General features: G+C 35.6%; 1 protein-coding gene across 7 annotated transcripts in view; it reads right to left on the reverse strand.

Moving 5' to 3' along the window:
• Positions 1 to 17,564, reverse strand: part of LOC113230074 (low-density lipoprotein receptor-like) — a 242,864-nt gene that overhangs the window by 30,722 nt on the left and 194,578 nt on the right. For 5 of the 7 annotated variants that reach the window (XM_026463808.1, XM_026463810.1, XM_026463813.1 and 2 more), the window contains exons 3-4: positions 4,664 to 4,786; positions 946 to 1,068 (exon numbers count right to left, since the gene is read on the reverse strand). In XM_026463808.1, coding sequence (XP_026319593.1) covers positions 946 to 1,068; positions 4,664 to 4,786 — 246 coding nt within the window. Of the gene's footprint in view, positions 1 to 945; positions 1,069 to 1,627; positions 1,751 to 4,663; positions 4,787 to 17,564 lie in introns of all 7 variants that reach the window. The other 2 variants (XM_026463809.1, XM_026463814.1) reach the window with 1 other exon arrangement.

The raw sequence follows: 17,564 nt of genomic DNA on the forward strand, positions 1-17,564 counted from the left end.
GCAAATAATGAGATAAACGATGACATAATCATGGTAAAGCTTTCAGAGGCGTAAGAAAAGCTTGCGGGCATTGAAGCACACACGCAACGTCATCGCTCACGCTTCAGGGCGGGTCCGGTGCGGGTAGATAAGAATTTATAGACGGATGAGCCGGGCGTTGATAGAATACAGAGCGTCTGGCTAGGGGGTGGAAACTGCGTACGCAATGATTGATTGATACTCAGTAGTCGAAGAGGAATAGTTAAACACCGACTCCATCTCAGAAAGTAAACATTAAAGTTTTTGTCCCGTTGCGGCAACATGATTGAGTGTCACAGGAACTAAGGCGGTATAAGCTGGTTTGACTTTGCTCTGATAATAAAATAATAGTCAACTAATACTCGTATTGTGCGCAAAAAGACAACCTAATATCGTGTGCTCTTTGTCCTAATTAAAGATGATTGAGATTAGATGTAGGTCAGGGTGACCTACATCTAATGCATGCAATTTACGTCTATACTTAATTTTAATAGCCAATTGAACGATTATATAATAAATAAAGTTAGAATGATTTGATTGAAATGAATGAAACTCATATGCAGTGAAGTTTTTTGATGAGGCAACTGTACAAGCATGTTTGCAAGTTTTCTTTTGATATTACGCGTTGTAAAAAGTTTTTTCTACGTCGTCGAATCGAGGCATTTTATAGAACGTAACACGATTATGAAATGTTATACCAGGGAGGTTGCGATGTATAACATTTTCAGTTTCATGATGGGAACATTTTCCTTTTTTTCTCTTGAAGAACATAAATTTAGCCATTGTATAATTATTAAAACGCAGTACCTACTTATAACTTTTGTAGATATAAAACTGACAATACGTGCTGAAACAATAATGTGATTTGAGATCTTCTAGGCGTTCGTAAACAATAAAGTCAGTATTTTGAAGATAATGAGTTCTTACTGCATGCTTTCTCGTCGGATCCATCTGAACAGTCAGGATTGTCGTCGCACATCCAAGTGAGTGGCACGCACTCTCCAGGCTTTCCTCGGCAAGTGAATTCCTCTGGACCGCAAGACTCCACTTCTGCCAACCCAAGTCATGCACATGCTAAGTACGATGCAGTACCTATATGTATGTACGTCTGTATATTCCCTACTTATATATATTAAATACCGTGTAAGTATAGGTACCTATTTCTTTCATAACGAAACAACCTATACCCGAAGACGTTGCACTGACCCGATTTATTTTTGTTTCATTCGATTTTATTTTAGTCAATTACAAAACAAATACCTTGAAAAAATTGTTTCATCGTTTGTAACGTAAAAATATTTATTTAACAATTTTAGAATAGCTCGTTTACATTTTTGGACGCTTTTCACAAAAAGTTAATTCAGAGTCCTTGTTTTCTGTTTATAATATAACGGAATTGTCCGACAATGTGGCATGAAAAATAAATAAAACATCGTTTACCGCGAAAGTTTAAAATCGACAATCCGTTTCTGGGAATCGTTTGAATAACTTTTTTGGAAATACATTTTACTTTTTTAAACGTGCCTGTTGCATGCTAGTTTGACCAATGATTTGTATAGCATATGACGTCATGCCAATAATCATGCTTGGTTGCCGTCCATGCTCTTACCGCACTGATGTTCGTCAGAGCCGTCAGGACAGTCGGCTGCATCGTCACAGTGCCACGCGGCGGGTATGCAATGTCCAGTCGCGCATATGAATTTGTGTTCCGGACAACTCATTCGTTGGGCGGCTGTATGTAAAATTTCCATAGATATTTTTGGTCTTTTGTGTTCCAATTGCCATATTTATTTTTAATCGCTTCATTTATGATACTTTGTCTGGTTAAAAGTCTATATATTGAAAAAGTAATTATAGGTACTCTTACTTCAGATAAATCTGAATAGTAAGCAGTTAAATTACCTGTAAGTCCTATGACGATCAAAGTATATTATTATCAGCATAAATTTTACTTTACATACCTATACTCATGTTCAACACAAACTTTGGGTGTTCAAAATAGTCGTTGTTAAATTAATCCTGTTCTAAACCCCTAGGATTGTTTATAGAGCTTTAACTTGATTTACGCGTGAGGGTGAATTACCAATTTGCTTTAAATCTGATGGTAATCGTATTACTAAATACGAATTTAATTAACAATCGTCTAAAAACTGAAACTTTTAAAATTAAGAATTGTGGCGACAACAATAAATGCTAATTCTAATCACCGTCAGAAACTCGTAATTAATGACACTAAACATTGCTTATTTGAGTGTAATATTGTTGAACGATGCAGCTAACAAATTATATAAATTCTAATTAAGAGCTTTAACTTTGCAGTTGAAAACTTGCCCAATACACCCAGAGAAAAGGTGTTTTTGCGTACACGGTCGTCTTCATGATACACATTTATTTCATGGCAAAGACACTCTGTTACATAATCATTCACAACGCTGTAATAAGGCGCTGCTTGGATAATAAATTACAATTAATTTTTCATTCCAACACAAAGAGTTATATAAAAATTAATTAAGTCTAGGCAATTCATTAACCCACTCTTTCTCACGTCTATAATTAACCAAAATGTTAAAACAGACAAATGAATCTACGGCTTTGAGACAAAAGGGTTTTATACAACAGCCTTTTATGGGCGACGTACCTAAGTATACATTATAGAAATGGCTGCAGGGCGGTTACAACAAACATTTCGTGCCCCTGACAAATAAAAAGGCTTTTCCATTATGTGAGGTCGACTTATAGTGCCGCTACGTGTACAAAGTTGCGGGTCGCGGCTACCATAACCCCTCTCCCCCAGAAATAAAACCCGCTAACTTCCGCACGCTTTTTATACACATTGTTACAGTTTGAAAAAACAAGGAATTAAAAGTTCGTCTGAAGCGCTTTCGGCGCAACTTCTTAAAGAACCTTTTATAAACCGCTCTAAATCTGGATAAAATAAAAAACGCCTCCTTTGTTTTATCATACAAACAAAGTGTACAATGAATAAATAACGTTTTAACTATTAATATATCTACTACTAATAGAACATTGCTACTAAAACAATATTATTGTGCAACTTTAACTGCAGTGTTAATTAATTGAATACGAAACAGGCTCGACTCATTTGATATTCGGCGAATTCATTAACTTTAACCAAGAAGTGCATCAATATTAATGTGCCAGAAATACTTCAGGCAAATTCTGCTTATAAATTATTATTTTACTTCTGTATGATTCTATATTTATTGTATAGTACTCTATCCTTGCTGTTAATATTGCAAATTTGTTATCTTATATGGAGGTCAGATGAATTTTTGAAAGCCAAACAAATAAAATTATTATTATTATTATTATTTATATTTATTTACACACTATCGTACCTATCTCCCACTGGGTTTGGCAGATACTCCTTACCTCCATCCGCTACACACAACAAAGGCAGTGCAGCCAATTAAACGAGCTGGTAATGTTACCGAACCAGAGTAATTAGCAATTCCTTTCACCAAGCGAACTTAATTTCTTGCTCCAGTAGTCTTGATCACATCGAATCTCCAAGGACCCCTACTTTGCGACATCCTATCCTCATGTGTGAACAATAAATAAATTTACACAAACCTTGACGCATCTTTAGCACCCTAAATTTTACCATCCCACGTATTTTAAATACCACAACACTTGCGTAACATTGTTGATTAAAGTTCTGTTAAGTTATTTTCATGTGCTTCCTAACAAATTAAGGTACCTACAACCTTCATTGTTGTTATGAAACGGAAGGTCTTAAGGCTAAGTTTTCCACTAATTATCGAATAGTAATTTGAAACATTTTCTTTGCAATTTCTTATAATTTATATTGACCTCAGTCCAATCAGTTTGTAGTGGCAAAGGCCTCCCATCCAGGCAGTTAGAGGTACTAAATGCTTATCGAAGAATTTAAATAGGATTATAACAAGAAATTCATAACGAGAACTGCCAGAAAGGGCAAAGATTATAAAATTAATCCTGAAAACTTCAAGACGTAATTAAGATTTTAATTCACGGTGGAAGACTCGCAAAGAACAAAATACGCGTGCTGGTACCTTCAAAACTTTGGCCATAAATTGCGAGATAATTCATTCTTCTTCACTGTATACCTACGCAGAGAAAATACTGGAACAATCTAGTAGAAAAATCGTAAATCCTAAAAAGTATGTGCGACGTAACCGAATGCAATTTTGCTTAGTAAATTGTAATTGGATACTCCTCGAGGATCGCCCTTCTTTCATGCGTGAAATCTGGCTTTGTCATTTTGTCGACCTTGTTTCCCATTGTCCTGTCTCTATACACAATAGCGAAATTGTCTGCCCCGTACTGTGAGGTAATGCAAAATTAACCTAATAAAGTTTGCCTATTTTTGCCGCCGAGGGTCTTTGTATTTACGGACGCGTGATTTTCATATTCCGTTGTTTATGAATTGCTATTCGAAGTTAAACGGACCACGTACCTTTGACTGTGTTAAAAGTAAAAGTGTTAATATTATTAAGTACCCATCCTTCTATCGCGTTTCATTAATAATTAACAATCATATATTATTAGACTTTCATAGTTTCGTAGGAAGTTTTACCTAAATGAAATCAGGTGTAAAGCAGGACTTATAAAAATATTACTGCTCCATAATGGAAACGCTTACTGCAAGTGCCAGGTTCTTCATCTGATCCATCGGAGCAATCCTTCTCGTTGTCACACCTCCATGACATCGGCACACAACGACCACTCTTGCACCGGAACTCCGCCGATGTGCAAGTGCGACTTTCTGTGTACAATAAGAGATGACAGTTAGCAAAAATATGAATATGACGTTCGTAAAAACAATAATGAGTTTTATTTATGTATTTTGGGTTTTAGTTTATTATATCCAGAATTAAAAAGTTAATTTACACAATGTATTGTTCTTCAATAAAAATATCAATATATTATATTACGATTAATTTTCGTCATTTCTTTACAACAAAAAGTATAACAATGTGACACGACACGATATTAGTTTTCGTAGTTTATCTAATCGTGGCATATTTTATTTTTACAACATTTATGGGTACAACACTATATAGACTGAAAACTTGTCATACACTGGAATAGCGGGAGAGGAAAATCCTCAGTAGTTCTGTGAAGAAAAGTTATCTATTTATTAACAGAGCAAATGGGATGAAAAATACCAGTAGTTCTGTCAACAGAACTGATAACGAAACCAGTGGGAGTAATCGGTATTTTCCTTTACAGCGCGAGAAGCTAATTCTTTTTCTATGATATGACATCATGAGCTTTATTACAGATTCCTTTTAACAATTAACTGACTGCACTCTTCGAAACTCTTGATCAACATTAACTGACTACATTCTTCGAAACTGACACTGGCCCAAGCCTAGTGGACGTCGTTAAGGAAATAATAATAACAGTAATATACAGGTAGGTATACATACTCTTATTTCCTTCAAATATAATTTATGTTAGATACTATAAGTGTATGAATGGAATGTACATTATTATACTATTATGCAACCGTTATTTAATATTGTTAAACATTTAAGTATACATATAATTCTAAAGGTCAGGTCAAACGACGTATAAAGGACAGAATTTTTCATTACTTTGCGGCCAACTGTAATTTCGTGTATAAATATTATCCTAGCTGCGAATCGCGATATATCAAGGAAAATACAACCCTAAGTAGTCGCAATAAAAATCAAAATTCGTCACTCTCGGCTTCAAGGATCTTAGTTCTTTTAATTTTCATGAATTATGTTGAGCACGGTGGCACTTTCAGAAGCATTTAATCTTTGGTAAGTATGGGATTATATTGCGGTATGTCTGGTATGTGCTTGTATTATCGTCTCCTGCCATACGCAGGGATGGTTAATACCCGTGGTGAACACTTGCTTATAGTGAATTAACGCTTGGTTTCTCTTCTTGATCAATCTGTTTAACAGCTTATTCCATTATTATTGCATATATATTGTGTACAATGTAGATAGTGAATCTATAATGTCAATCCCAACTGTTGTACTTACACTACAATGGAGATATGGCTACAGCTAGATTGGCAGTCTACGATATCGTAGATGAAAATGAAGATAAGAATTTTAACATCCTGTAAGGTCGTACACTGTTTCCAAATAACATGAAAACCACTTTTTACAAAGTCTATAAATAATTATAAGTAGGTACTACTCCTTTTTATACAGAGACGTGAAAAAAATCTTGTCTCCAAATTATTGATTGTCGTAATCGCCGGTTGACACGAACTTCACGAGTGAAAATAAGTTACAAAGCGAACCGTGGCTACGGGACTCGCTTATAATAATATATTTTCTCCAAACTTTGCTTTTTAAATAATGTTCTCAAGAAAATGCAAAGCGGATTTAAGTCATTCCGTGAAGGAAAAAAAGATTAAATAAAAGTCCCAAGATTACGTTTTAACGGAAATATTTTTAAAATTCCCTTTTTTTATTTTATACGTCGTTCCTGTCTGAGCTCGGAGGGAAGCAGTAAACTGGATCAATCCATTTACGGCTGAAATCACCGTTCAACGTGCGTATAAAACAAGGTTGGAGAAAATTATCGGCGGGTAGCAGAAGCCGCTTTATCTTGAGGTGATTCGAGGCGAGAGAGGCGAGACACGCGCCGCCGAGCAATTTGTAAACAAAACGCACCCCTACCGAATAATATCACCCTACAGTACACGAGTGCGTAGATCGTTTACCATAGCTTCAGCAATAAATCCAAGTACATTATTAGAGATTGCTACAACAAACATTTCTGGCCAATTTGGAGTGTCAACAGATAAATAAAAAGGCTTCTAATCCAATCTCGTACTATTCCTCGGTGGCCAAAAATTTCCGGTCACGTTTGTTTACGACGATTCCTGAAATAGGCACTAATTAGTTCCTCGTCATTTCTCATACGCAATTTCCAGAACGAATGATTAGGTTGACTATTTAATACAAAATGAATTCCGCTACTTAATTTTTGATGCTAACCGTGCCCCCGTTTTTTCTTAATTGCAATGATGAGTAAAATCTGCCATTTATGATGCTTAAATGCGAGTTGACTAAAAGGTTGTGAGAGCCATGGGACGAGTCCATTCTGTCGACTGAAGCGATCCCAGAATAACGTCCTCATTATTTCCGCTACACCGGAATGTTGAAGCGAAATTCTTCTTTCTGATATAACCAGGTACTGTGCGTTGGATTTGCATTTATCATGTTCACTTATAAGTTATTGCAAGGTTTCTTCACGATATTTATCTACTTACTTACATGCCTGGTCGTCATTCGAGTTTAAAAACAAATTGCTAAAGCTCGATCATGTTCTTACTTGTGTACTCCGTAGTCTCGACTCTTGTGAATTCCAAGATTGAAAACATTATTTAACCTACCAACAATCTGTATTTGTATGAATATTTGTTTTCTTAGGTAAATAATGGCATTAAAACAACACAACACGTAGTTTTTCAAATTTCGTGAATGAAGGATAATTTACCAACAATCTTCATATTTCTTTAATGAACACGAAGGAACGCCCTGTTTAACTTAATGGAGTTCGAAAATCGACGATACGTTAAACAGGAACTCGACTACCGCCTTAATCGCCATATTAGTCACGGTTAACACCAGTAAAGTCAGTTTATATTGTATTATTCAGTAGTGCACTGTCATTTAATCCTTTGGAAACAATTGTAATTGTAAAAGCTGATTTTGTTCGATTCTGTGTAGACATTCTTGTTGTACCAAGTCAAACAGTTACCTACTGAATCACTAATCATGAAGACGAGATCGAAAGATCGAAAAAGTCACAAGCAAACCTATAAATGACGGTCTTACAGTCCGACCCCACATTGGTGGAGTGGCTCAATCGCAGATATGTCGCGTTGGCGACCCGATAAGCCCATTCGTTGGAAATGTCGATTCGTGGGACAAAATCACTCTAACGTAAAATGGTTGGTGACAAAAATGCCCCACGCCAAATTGCTTCTGAAGTCTTTCAATTTTCCGTATTCTTTGCTACTCTAGCGTAGGACTCGTAAACACTCGATTAAGTTTATAACTGTGTTGCTACATTGAGTCAGTAAGTAAACATTGAGTACTTATCCCGCTATAGATGTGTTCGTCAATAACTATCATTTTGCTATTAACGTCGAAGCGATGAGTACAGAATTATTCAAGGGAATGGCAATTAATAAGTGTTCATTAATATGGATGGTGCGTGTATATTAATTAGACTATTACAAGCGCCTCAACTGATGTTCGTTATCGACGTATTTGTTTACTGAATCGTAAGTAATTAAAATTATGAGGATCACTTTCGCTTTACACTCTAATTTTTTATAAGACAGTCAACTACGGGTGTATAGTAACAATTGAGTAGGTAATATTAACAAAATATTACTGAATCCGTTACCAATGGTCCTTATTTTCTTTATTTACTCCTGTGCTACAATTTTTACAGCTTCACTTCAAAGACATAAAGAGGCTGAATAACGGGTTTGTGTTTCAAAGGAGTGTTGTAACGAACTATGCACCCCGTTGAAAACGAACGCACAATCTTTTTTGCACGTTTTCTGTTATTGTGTAATTCCTTTGTGTAAAATAAGCCACAATTGCAAAGTGATTTATATCGAAGTTGTAGAAAAGTGTTTTGCGACAAATATTGAAGAAGATTGACTTCACAGCTTAACCGTAATGTGGTAGGTAAATTTTTTACATAACAGCGCAGAACTTTTCAAAGCAAGATGAAATCGCAAATCATTTGGTCTTTTTCTATAAAACCGTACTCCACAAATTTCATTTCGCAAAAAACTCCCTAGTAATTTCCTTGGAATATCTTTAAACAATGCTTGGCTTGCAACGTAGATGCAGGCATTAGACCGAATTGTCCCCAAGATGGCAATACCGTCAGCGGCACTAGGAAATTGTATTACCGGGTACCAGACGATGGCGATGAGTGCATTCGTTACTGACGTAACTGGAAGCTTTCGAGAACACTTACATACGTTACTTGCAGATTGTACGCTCGCCGTATTTTCTGCGTTACAAGAACACTTTTATACAATTTGGATTATGTACGATAGTAAAGAACAACATTAATGAATTAAAAGGAAAATCAATAAAATCTATCTCAAATATAAAATTCTCAACTTAAGTCAGGTACATCTTCTGTTCCTTGTTGTTATTTTTATACATTTTCCGATACTTCGTCTCTGGCTTAATGCGATTCCTTGGTATGTGAATACAATTTCTGGTAAAAGATGAACGTAAATCCTCATCTCCATCAGGTTTTTACATTTAATCCCAACGCCGGCAGGAAACTTTCCATTATTTTGTCCTCCTCCTCTCGCGTATTTTGTCCTCGGTAAACAACTTACGGAAAATATCAAAAGCCTTTGTTAATTCGAGGTCACACGCGTCGATAGTGTTTAGCATTTTAAGTAATAATAATATTTAACAAAACGAACGCTTGAAATGACCACTGAATAGCTAAGTGCTTGAGCCTGGGAAACTATTGGAAATCTTGTCTTGAGGCTACAAAGACTGACCTATTGGTTTTGTTCGGAAACTCAATTTGTGGGATCCTTCGCTACGGGTGAAGAGAACAATGTCGAGAACAATAAAATGTTTAAATTGGCTTCACACAATGTATCTATACAACACAGAACTCCTTAGATATATAATTATTTTTATGTACTCTGGGTACCTAAAACTTTACATATGCTTAGGCAAACTAATGTCTTTTACAAACGGATTACTTACTGGTATGATACCAAGTGACGGGATGAACATGTTTTACGCCTGGTGGTAATCGACACGCCTGTCCATAACAGTTGCAGTGCCTCCCCGAGCTTTAAATCACAAGGATCTGAGGAGAATGGCCACTGCGCCCCTCACCCTGAGACATAAGTTGACAAGTTCCATGTGCCTGTAATATCACCAGCTTCCTGACCCTTCAAAACCGGAACACTGTACTTAATGCTCACATTACAGCTTGGTGATATTATAGGCACATGGGACTTGTCAACTTATGTCTCGGGGTGACAGGCGCAGTGGCAGTGCTCCTCGGACCTTTGCAATTTAAAGTTATAATAATAATAATAACGCACACAACATAGCTCCGCACTAGGGAAACCCTGTCTCGCGGATGCCATGGACGCACACATAAACAACCACAAATATTTCTCCCAGCCCGGGAAACGCACTGGGACCTCTGCGTGGCAATCCGGCGGGGTGTGTAATGGAAGATATAACAAGAAATAATCTATTTTCACTTGGTATATAACATTTGATATAATTTCGAATTATATAATCACTCACTGTATATAATCAACAAAAGGCATAATTTCAATGTGTATAATGAACCTTCAGTATAACAAACATTAGAATGAACAAATGGTATAAGTACTACCAGTATAATGTATTAAATAATATAACACAATATTTCGTTTTACGAATAATTGAAGCGCCCTACATTATGTTGATAAGAATTTTTTTATTCCATTAAATGTACAATCGCAAAATATAATTGTTTTTGTATAGTTTTAAGCGCTTTTTATGTTATAAAATATATTTATTTAAACTTTTAGCAGAAAATTTAATTGCATATACTAACCTAACTTAAAATCACAGGAGGAGGTCGAACCCAAGGAGCACACTTTATACGCCTCAAAACTATTACATCATCTATAAACAGTCTTAATATGGTATAGGTTGTAGAGGCGCTGCTGGTGCTGCTGGCGTTCTGTAGGATAATAGTAATGTAGCCTGGATAGTTGTAGTAGCCTCCGCAGCCTCCGTACATCGTACTTAGTAAGTTTAGTAGTTCAAAAGTTGAAAGTCTAGTTTTTTAGGTATTTATTCAGGTTTAACAATAATATTATAATCTTTAAAATGTAAATAGTGTAAATATAACTAGTAAAAAGTTCAAAAAGATAAGTAGAGATGCGTTCGCTGCCGCGATCGGGCAGAGAGCGACGATGGAACGAAACAAAATCAAAATGTGAGATAAAGAATGGAACAATTCAAAATTTGAATTTAAATACAAGTCTGAGAATAAAATAAGGAATTTAAATAAAAAGGTGGGATGACGATGCAAGGAGGTCACAAGGTTTAGATAATAGTTCTCTATAAATGGTTTTAGAAAAAAGAAATTGTTCATAAAAGACTTATTTCTAAGTCAATGCTTATTTCACTCAAATCAAAATTTTAAAACCTTCTGAATACCAAACAACTTAATTAAGTGTGATCTCTCTTAAGATTTACTCTTATAGTACTTATTTTAAGTTCATTTGTAAATCAACTGATTATTTTTTGTAAAATTGTTCTATGCTTATCCAATAAAGTCTATTAATACTCTAAAAACTAGTGTTCTTAAATTTATTCTAGATATAATTCATTTATAGACATTCTGTAGTGTTTATACTTATTAACAAATACGTTATAGCGCGTCTTCAGTACATTTTACTAAAGAAAACACTATAATTAGGGTTTCCACTTTTGGACGTTGTAAGTTCATGCAACATGGATAAAGTAAAGAATATTGAAAGATCTGGTGTAGGTGGTGAACCTTGGATATTATGTGACATAAGATCCAAGGTTCGACATAATTTATGTCACATCATTCGATACGTTAGTCGGTAATTCGCGCGCGAGCCGGTGATGTGATGCATTTTTGTTTGTTGACAAATAAATAAACATTGTGAAGTAATTCCGTGTTCTGAAGTGATAAAAACAATTGAACTGAGCGCATAAACTACTGTACTTCCATGTTGTGTATGTGTATTGTGCCGTTTATCAATAGAATACAGTGAAATCATTGTGTGAAATGTGGTTGGCGTGAAGAAATAACCTCAATTTTCTAATGAAAATTTTATTTCTTCCAGGTATGTCATAGAAATATACCTTATCTGATAGGGAATTTATCCACCTTTCTAGTCATATATAACATATTCCATATAATTATACAGAAAAACGTTTTTTTGCGACAAATTGGATTTTTTCAATTGTTTTTTTTTTACCTTGGGTGAAATGTAAAAGGTTATTTATTGCATAAAACGATCACATTTTGTAATACTGTCAAAAGAAAGAATCGCTTAGAAACATTGCGTTTTGTAGACAATCATAAAAGCTTCATAGGAGTGAATACTGTAATACAAGGTCAACTACACTAAAGCAAGTAAAAATAATCTTTTCGTATTCTAAAGTTTTTCTATAGATAAAGCTATAGACAAAATGCTCCAACAGTATTTTGAAAAAGCTTTAAATTCTTATCGCCATTTTTATTTTTAAAAAATGACTTTGATGTAGCTGATATACATTTTCTTTTCTTTTTAAAAAGTCTATAAATAAAATCTAATTTGAAATTAGCATGAAGAAGTCTAGAACTTCTTGGAAATGGTTTGTATTGTGAATTATTTTGTTTATTTAAGCTGTCTATAAATATTTAAAACCGAAAATCTATAACTGTATTTTTATTAAGTTTATTAATATTTATACATAAATATTTATAATTCAACGAGCGCATTAGTTTTATGACAGGTATTTCATTACTTTTCACAATGTAAAGTCGCACGTCAATTCGCGCTTTCTAAACATTGCGCGAAAAAGTCAGAAATATTATATATAATTTCGCCATGTTGCAATTTTGATAGTTTATATTTTGTAATCCATTAAACTTTAAATCTATTAGTATTAAGAGAATTGCGACTTATGTTTGTAACGCTTTAGTTATTTTGGTTTTAAAATAGCATTACTAAAAAAAGTATTATAAACTATAAATTATCTAAAAACTGTCTACAAGACTATCCTCCTAATAATCCTGTTCAACAAATGGTCTTGCAGCATTCTAGAAGGGTTACTTGAGAAAAAAGATAAGAATCACTCTTAACACTACCTACAGATAATTTCTCAAAGCACTCTTGTGATCTACTAATAAAGTTGTGCCCACTTTTACTTTAAATCATCTAGAAACCTTCTTCGAGATATCTTGAGGGAATTTGAACTCTTAAAATATTCAATCGAATTAAATTCTATTAGATATCTTATAGTATATATTTAGATATAGATGCTTGGGAACCAACTAGCAAATGCAAACAAGTTCAATTCTGGCAGCTTTGTCATATACTAACCTCAACAATACAATACAATACAATACAAAAATTCTTTATTGTACACCAAAAAAGGAAACAAATACAATACAATTAAATTAAAAATAAGCGGTGGTACAATGGGCGGTCTTATCGCTTTAAGCGATTTCTGCCAGACAACCTTTGGATGGAAGTAATTATATAATTCATAGGAAAAAGACGGTGCTGTATGAAGAATTACTTAATCAACAGATAAAAATTGATAAATAAATACAAATATAGATATATTTATAAATAAATAATAAAACCAATACATATATATGAATATCGTAAACTACTATATATTCTCATATTTATAAATATAAAAATTTCTAAAACCTAATTTCAAAACATAAAAATACCTAAGCAGTCCAGGTCACACTAAATTAAGGTAGTGTACTTTTACCATATTTTTGAATATATTCAATGATTTCGCTTGTTGAATAGACAAAGGTAAACCGTTCCACAAACGAATAGCCTGAACAGTAAAGGACTTGTCGTAATACTGGGAGGTATGCAATGGCATCTTAAGTTGGAGAGTTGAAGAAGAGCGCAGAAGTCGGGGGTTGTATTGATGGGCGAATTCAAATCGCTCCTTAAGATAAGGTGGTGTGTGAGGAATGAATAAGATGCCATAGAGAAGATTAAGAATATGAGCATTCCGGCGAAGTCTAATGGGTAACCACTTCAGCTCATTGCGATAAATGGAAACATGATCAAATTTCCTCAGACCATAAATGAAACGGATGCAAAAGTTTTGTAGACGTTCGAGTTTGTTGAGCTGTTCTTCGGTTAAATCCAGATAGCAGGCATCAGCATAATCAAGAATTGGAAGAAGAAGAGTTTGGGCAAGCGCAGTTTTCGTGGCAATAGGTAAAAAATTACGTAACCGTCTGAGAGATGCGGCAGACGCAAACAATTTGCGGCTGGTCTCAACTAATTGAGGCGCCCAAGATAGCTGCCTATCAATAAGTATACCTAGATTTTTAACATTGTCACTAATTTTAATGTAGGTGTCGTCTATAATAACCTGCGGCAAGCGAAACCAATCTATCTTGGATACCATTCTAGAGCTGCCAATAATAATCATTTGCGTTTTCGTTGCGTTCAGCTTAAGACCAAATTGTTTACTCCACGTCGAAATATGACGGAGATCATTATTGATTACCTCAATGGCTTCGTGCAGGTTTTCAAGTTGCCGGTGAGTGTAAATTTGTAAATCATCTGCATACAGGTGGTAGGATGAGGTAAGACTGCGGGAAATTGAATTAATAAAGATCGAGAAGAGAAGAGGAGATAAAACGCCGCCCTGTGGAACGCCAGCATTAATGTCACACCAACAAGAGAACCTCTCATCAATGCGAACACACTGCCGACGCCCATGCAGGTAACTATGAAACCAAGAGATTGCCGTTGGAGATATGTTAAGAGTGCGTAAAAGTGCAATCAAAATGTCAAAATCAACGTTGTTGAAAGCATTGCTGAAATCAAGCAATGACATTACAGTGAGTTGCTGTTGCGACATACTGTACCTAATGTCATCAGTGATCCTGGTCCTGGTCGGAAGCCGGATTGAAAGGGATTAAGAAGGTTGTTACGTATGAGAAAAGGAGTAATTTGGTTACTAGTCGCTCTAGCAGCTTTGATAGAAAGGGAAGTATAGAAATAGGTCGGAAATCAGAAAAGTTAGATGGATTGGCTTTTTTGGGAAGAGGAGTAATGAGAGCTTCCTTCCAAAGGGAAGGAAATTCTCCGCTGCTGATAGAAAAATTAAGAATATTCTGGATCACAGGTAAAATCTCATCAACTATGAATAAAAACATTTTACGACCAATATAGTCACTGCCAACAGCATTGGACGAAATAGATTCTATGCCCTTCTTAACACCACAATCAGTAAACTCTTTTAAAGAAAACGGAGGATGGTCGGCAGTTGGAAGCGTGGAAAGATAATTTAAGGTAGATGTTTTAGTCGACCCGTCGAAGGCAACGGAATTAGAGAAATGATGATTAAGAGCATCAAGGTTTAAATTTTTTGGGAAACTATCTTGACGTGACTTAGCAACTCCCAGCGACCTAAGAAACTTCCAGACTTTAGCCGGATCATCAATTTCTAAAGAACTATGAATATGTCGGCGTTGTCCATCCCTACACAACCTATTGCAGTGATTACGACGCTCATTATACATGCGCTTATTCTCGTCTGTAGGACTGTACTTAAATCTGGCCTTAGCTGTGAGCTTTTTATTCATAGCAGTCCTAACATTCTGGTCTAGCCAAGGTGCAGGGAGGTGTTTCATTTTAACTGGCCGTACTGGTGCATGTTTATCGTAAAGATTCATCAATGTGTTGTTAAACTCGGACACTTTGCTATCTATTGATATAGCATTCACAACGTTACCCCAGTCAATTTCACGAGCATCACTTCGCAAACAGTCCAAATCAATTCCACGAAAATTGCGCTGCAGAAGAATTTTGGGTTTAGCCTTGGGTGGGCGGATTTTGTAGGAAAGATAAATCAAGTCATGATAAGAAAAGCGTCCGCAGCGCTCTGACCATGTTTACTAACGAAGTTCAAAGATGACACAATTATTAAGTCAAGAAGTGAAGGAGTTGAGTTGGGAAAATTATGTGTAGCATTAAGTGGAAGAATGGTCATATTGTTAGCCATTTTAAGAGATTCAAAACAAGAAGAACGACTATCTCGTTTGAGAAGGCAAGTATTAAAGTCACCCATAATTATGCTATGTTCATAGGAAGGCGAGAAGTCCTCTAATAATTTTTCAAAAGAAGCGAAAAAGTTAATACGAAGAGAGGGACAATAGTAGACACCAAGTAATAGTTTAGTATGAGAAAAGAGAACTTCAATGAAAACGTGCTCACCAGCATTGGATAGCGATTGAGAGGAGACTGAAACTACTGCTATGAGAACTACAAGAAACATAAACCTCATCGTCATTATCACTGCTTATCGACATAAATTTTATTATAATAAACTACTGTATTATATCTATATTAGAAAATAATAATAATAATTTAAATAATATTTTGTTACTGCCCATCTGCCAGTTCCGTGCATAGCAACTTTAAAAAACAAGAAAAAAAATATATAAATGAAACTTTCGAGCAGCCGTAGCCATCAAAAAAAAAAAAATTATAATAAACTAATCAACTTTCACGTAAACGTAGTGCTTAAATTCTCTTTGCTTTCACGCGTCACAGTAATTGTCAAAAACATAATTTTGTTATAAGAAAAAAAAAAAAAGAACAAGGAATTGTGAACTAAACGACGGTATTATAAAAATTTAAAATGGTCAAATCAAAACAAAATCTAAATGGGAAAATTGGCCAATATTACTTCTTGGATGCCGCAACACGTCTCGCCTTCGGTGGGACGGCACTCGGCTGTTTTGATGATGAAGCCGCAGGCATCAGATTCCTCTTCGGCGAAGTCGTTTCAAAATCCTCCTTTGGTAAAATAGCATCGAGATCCATGATGCTGCTGATACGATGACGAGTTTCATCAGGCCCGATTGCGAAGACTTGGCCTTCTCGCGTCCAACATTTTGCAACACCTAAGCGTTGACGTGCCTCCATGAAAACTGCATGCCGCGTTCTCGTCAGGAATTCAGATAACGTCACACCTGAGCCCTTTAACTTAATTTTGGCCATCCAGACTTTGTCACGTATAGAAACATCGCGGAGCTTGAACAGGATCGGCCTCGGCCTGTTATTATTTCCTTGACGACCCGTCCTGTGGCAGCGAGAGATGTCTCCTACAGAGAATGTAGTTAATTTAGCCGATGGACCACTTCCTTGACAACAGCCGCAGCAATATCCTCCCCTGAACTCTCCGGAATACCATGCAGTAACAAAATCTTGCGCCTTCCCTGCATCTGCAGTTGATCAACTTCCTTGGCAATCCACTCTATTTGATGTTGAAGAGCCCTCAATGATTTGACCATGAAGGCCTTGAAAGTGTTGAAATCTGCTGTTAGGGATTCAACATTGGAGCTTGGTGCAGTAGTCCTCTGTAGCTGGCCCTCAAAACCTTCCATACGTTGATTGAAGTTTAGAACCAATTCATTGAAAGTTTGCTTGATTTCCTCCATGATTCCAGTGCAGTGTTGTGTCAAAAAATAATTAATGAGATGTATCTCCGTGAAAGTGAAATGTAATTCAAGGATAACACAGTATGGCAAGGGCAGCAGGTTATTAATTACATTTATGAAGTGGATAAAGTATTTTGAACTGTAAGTATATTTAATTAATAAACTTAATTAGAGTCACAAAAATTTTGGTGTTATGATTTTCACACCTACCGCCCAAAAAGGTCAGCTCAACCTACAGGAGGAGGTCGAACCAACTAGCAAATGCAAACAAATTCGCTCCTGGCAGCTTTGTCATATACTAACCTAAC

This window comes from Hyposmocoma kahamanoa, unplaced genomic scaffold (assembly GCF_003589595.1).
Source record: "Hyposmocoma kahamanoa isolate Upper Pololo Valley unplaced genomic scaffold, ASM358959v1 63, whole genome shotgun sequence".
Classification (NCBI taxonomy): Eukaryota; Metazoa; Arthropoda; class Insecta; order Lepidoptera; family Cosmopterigidae; genus Hyposmocoma; species Hyposmocoma kahamanoa.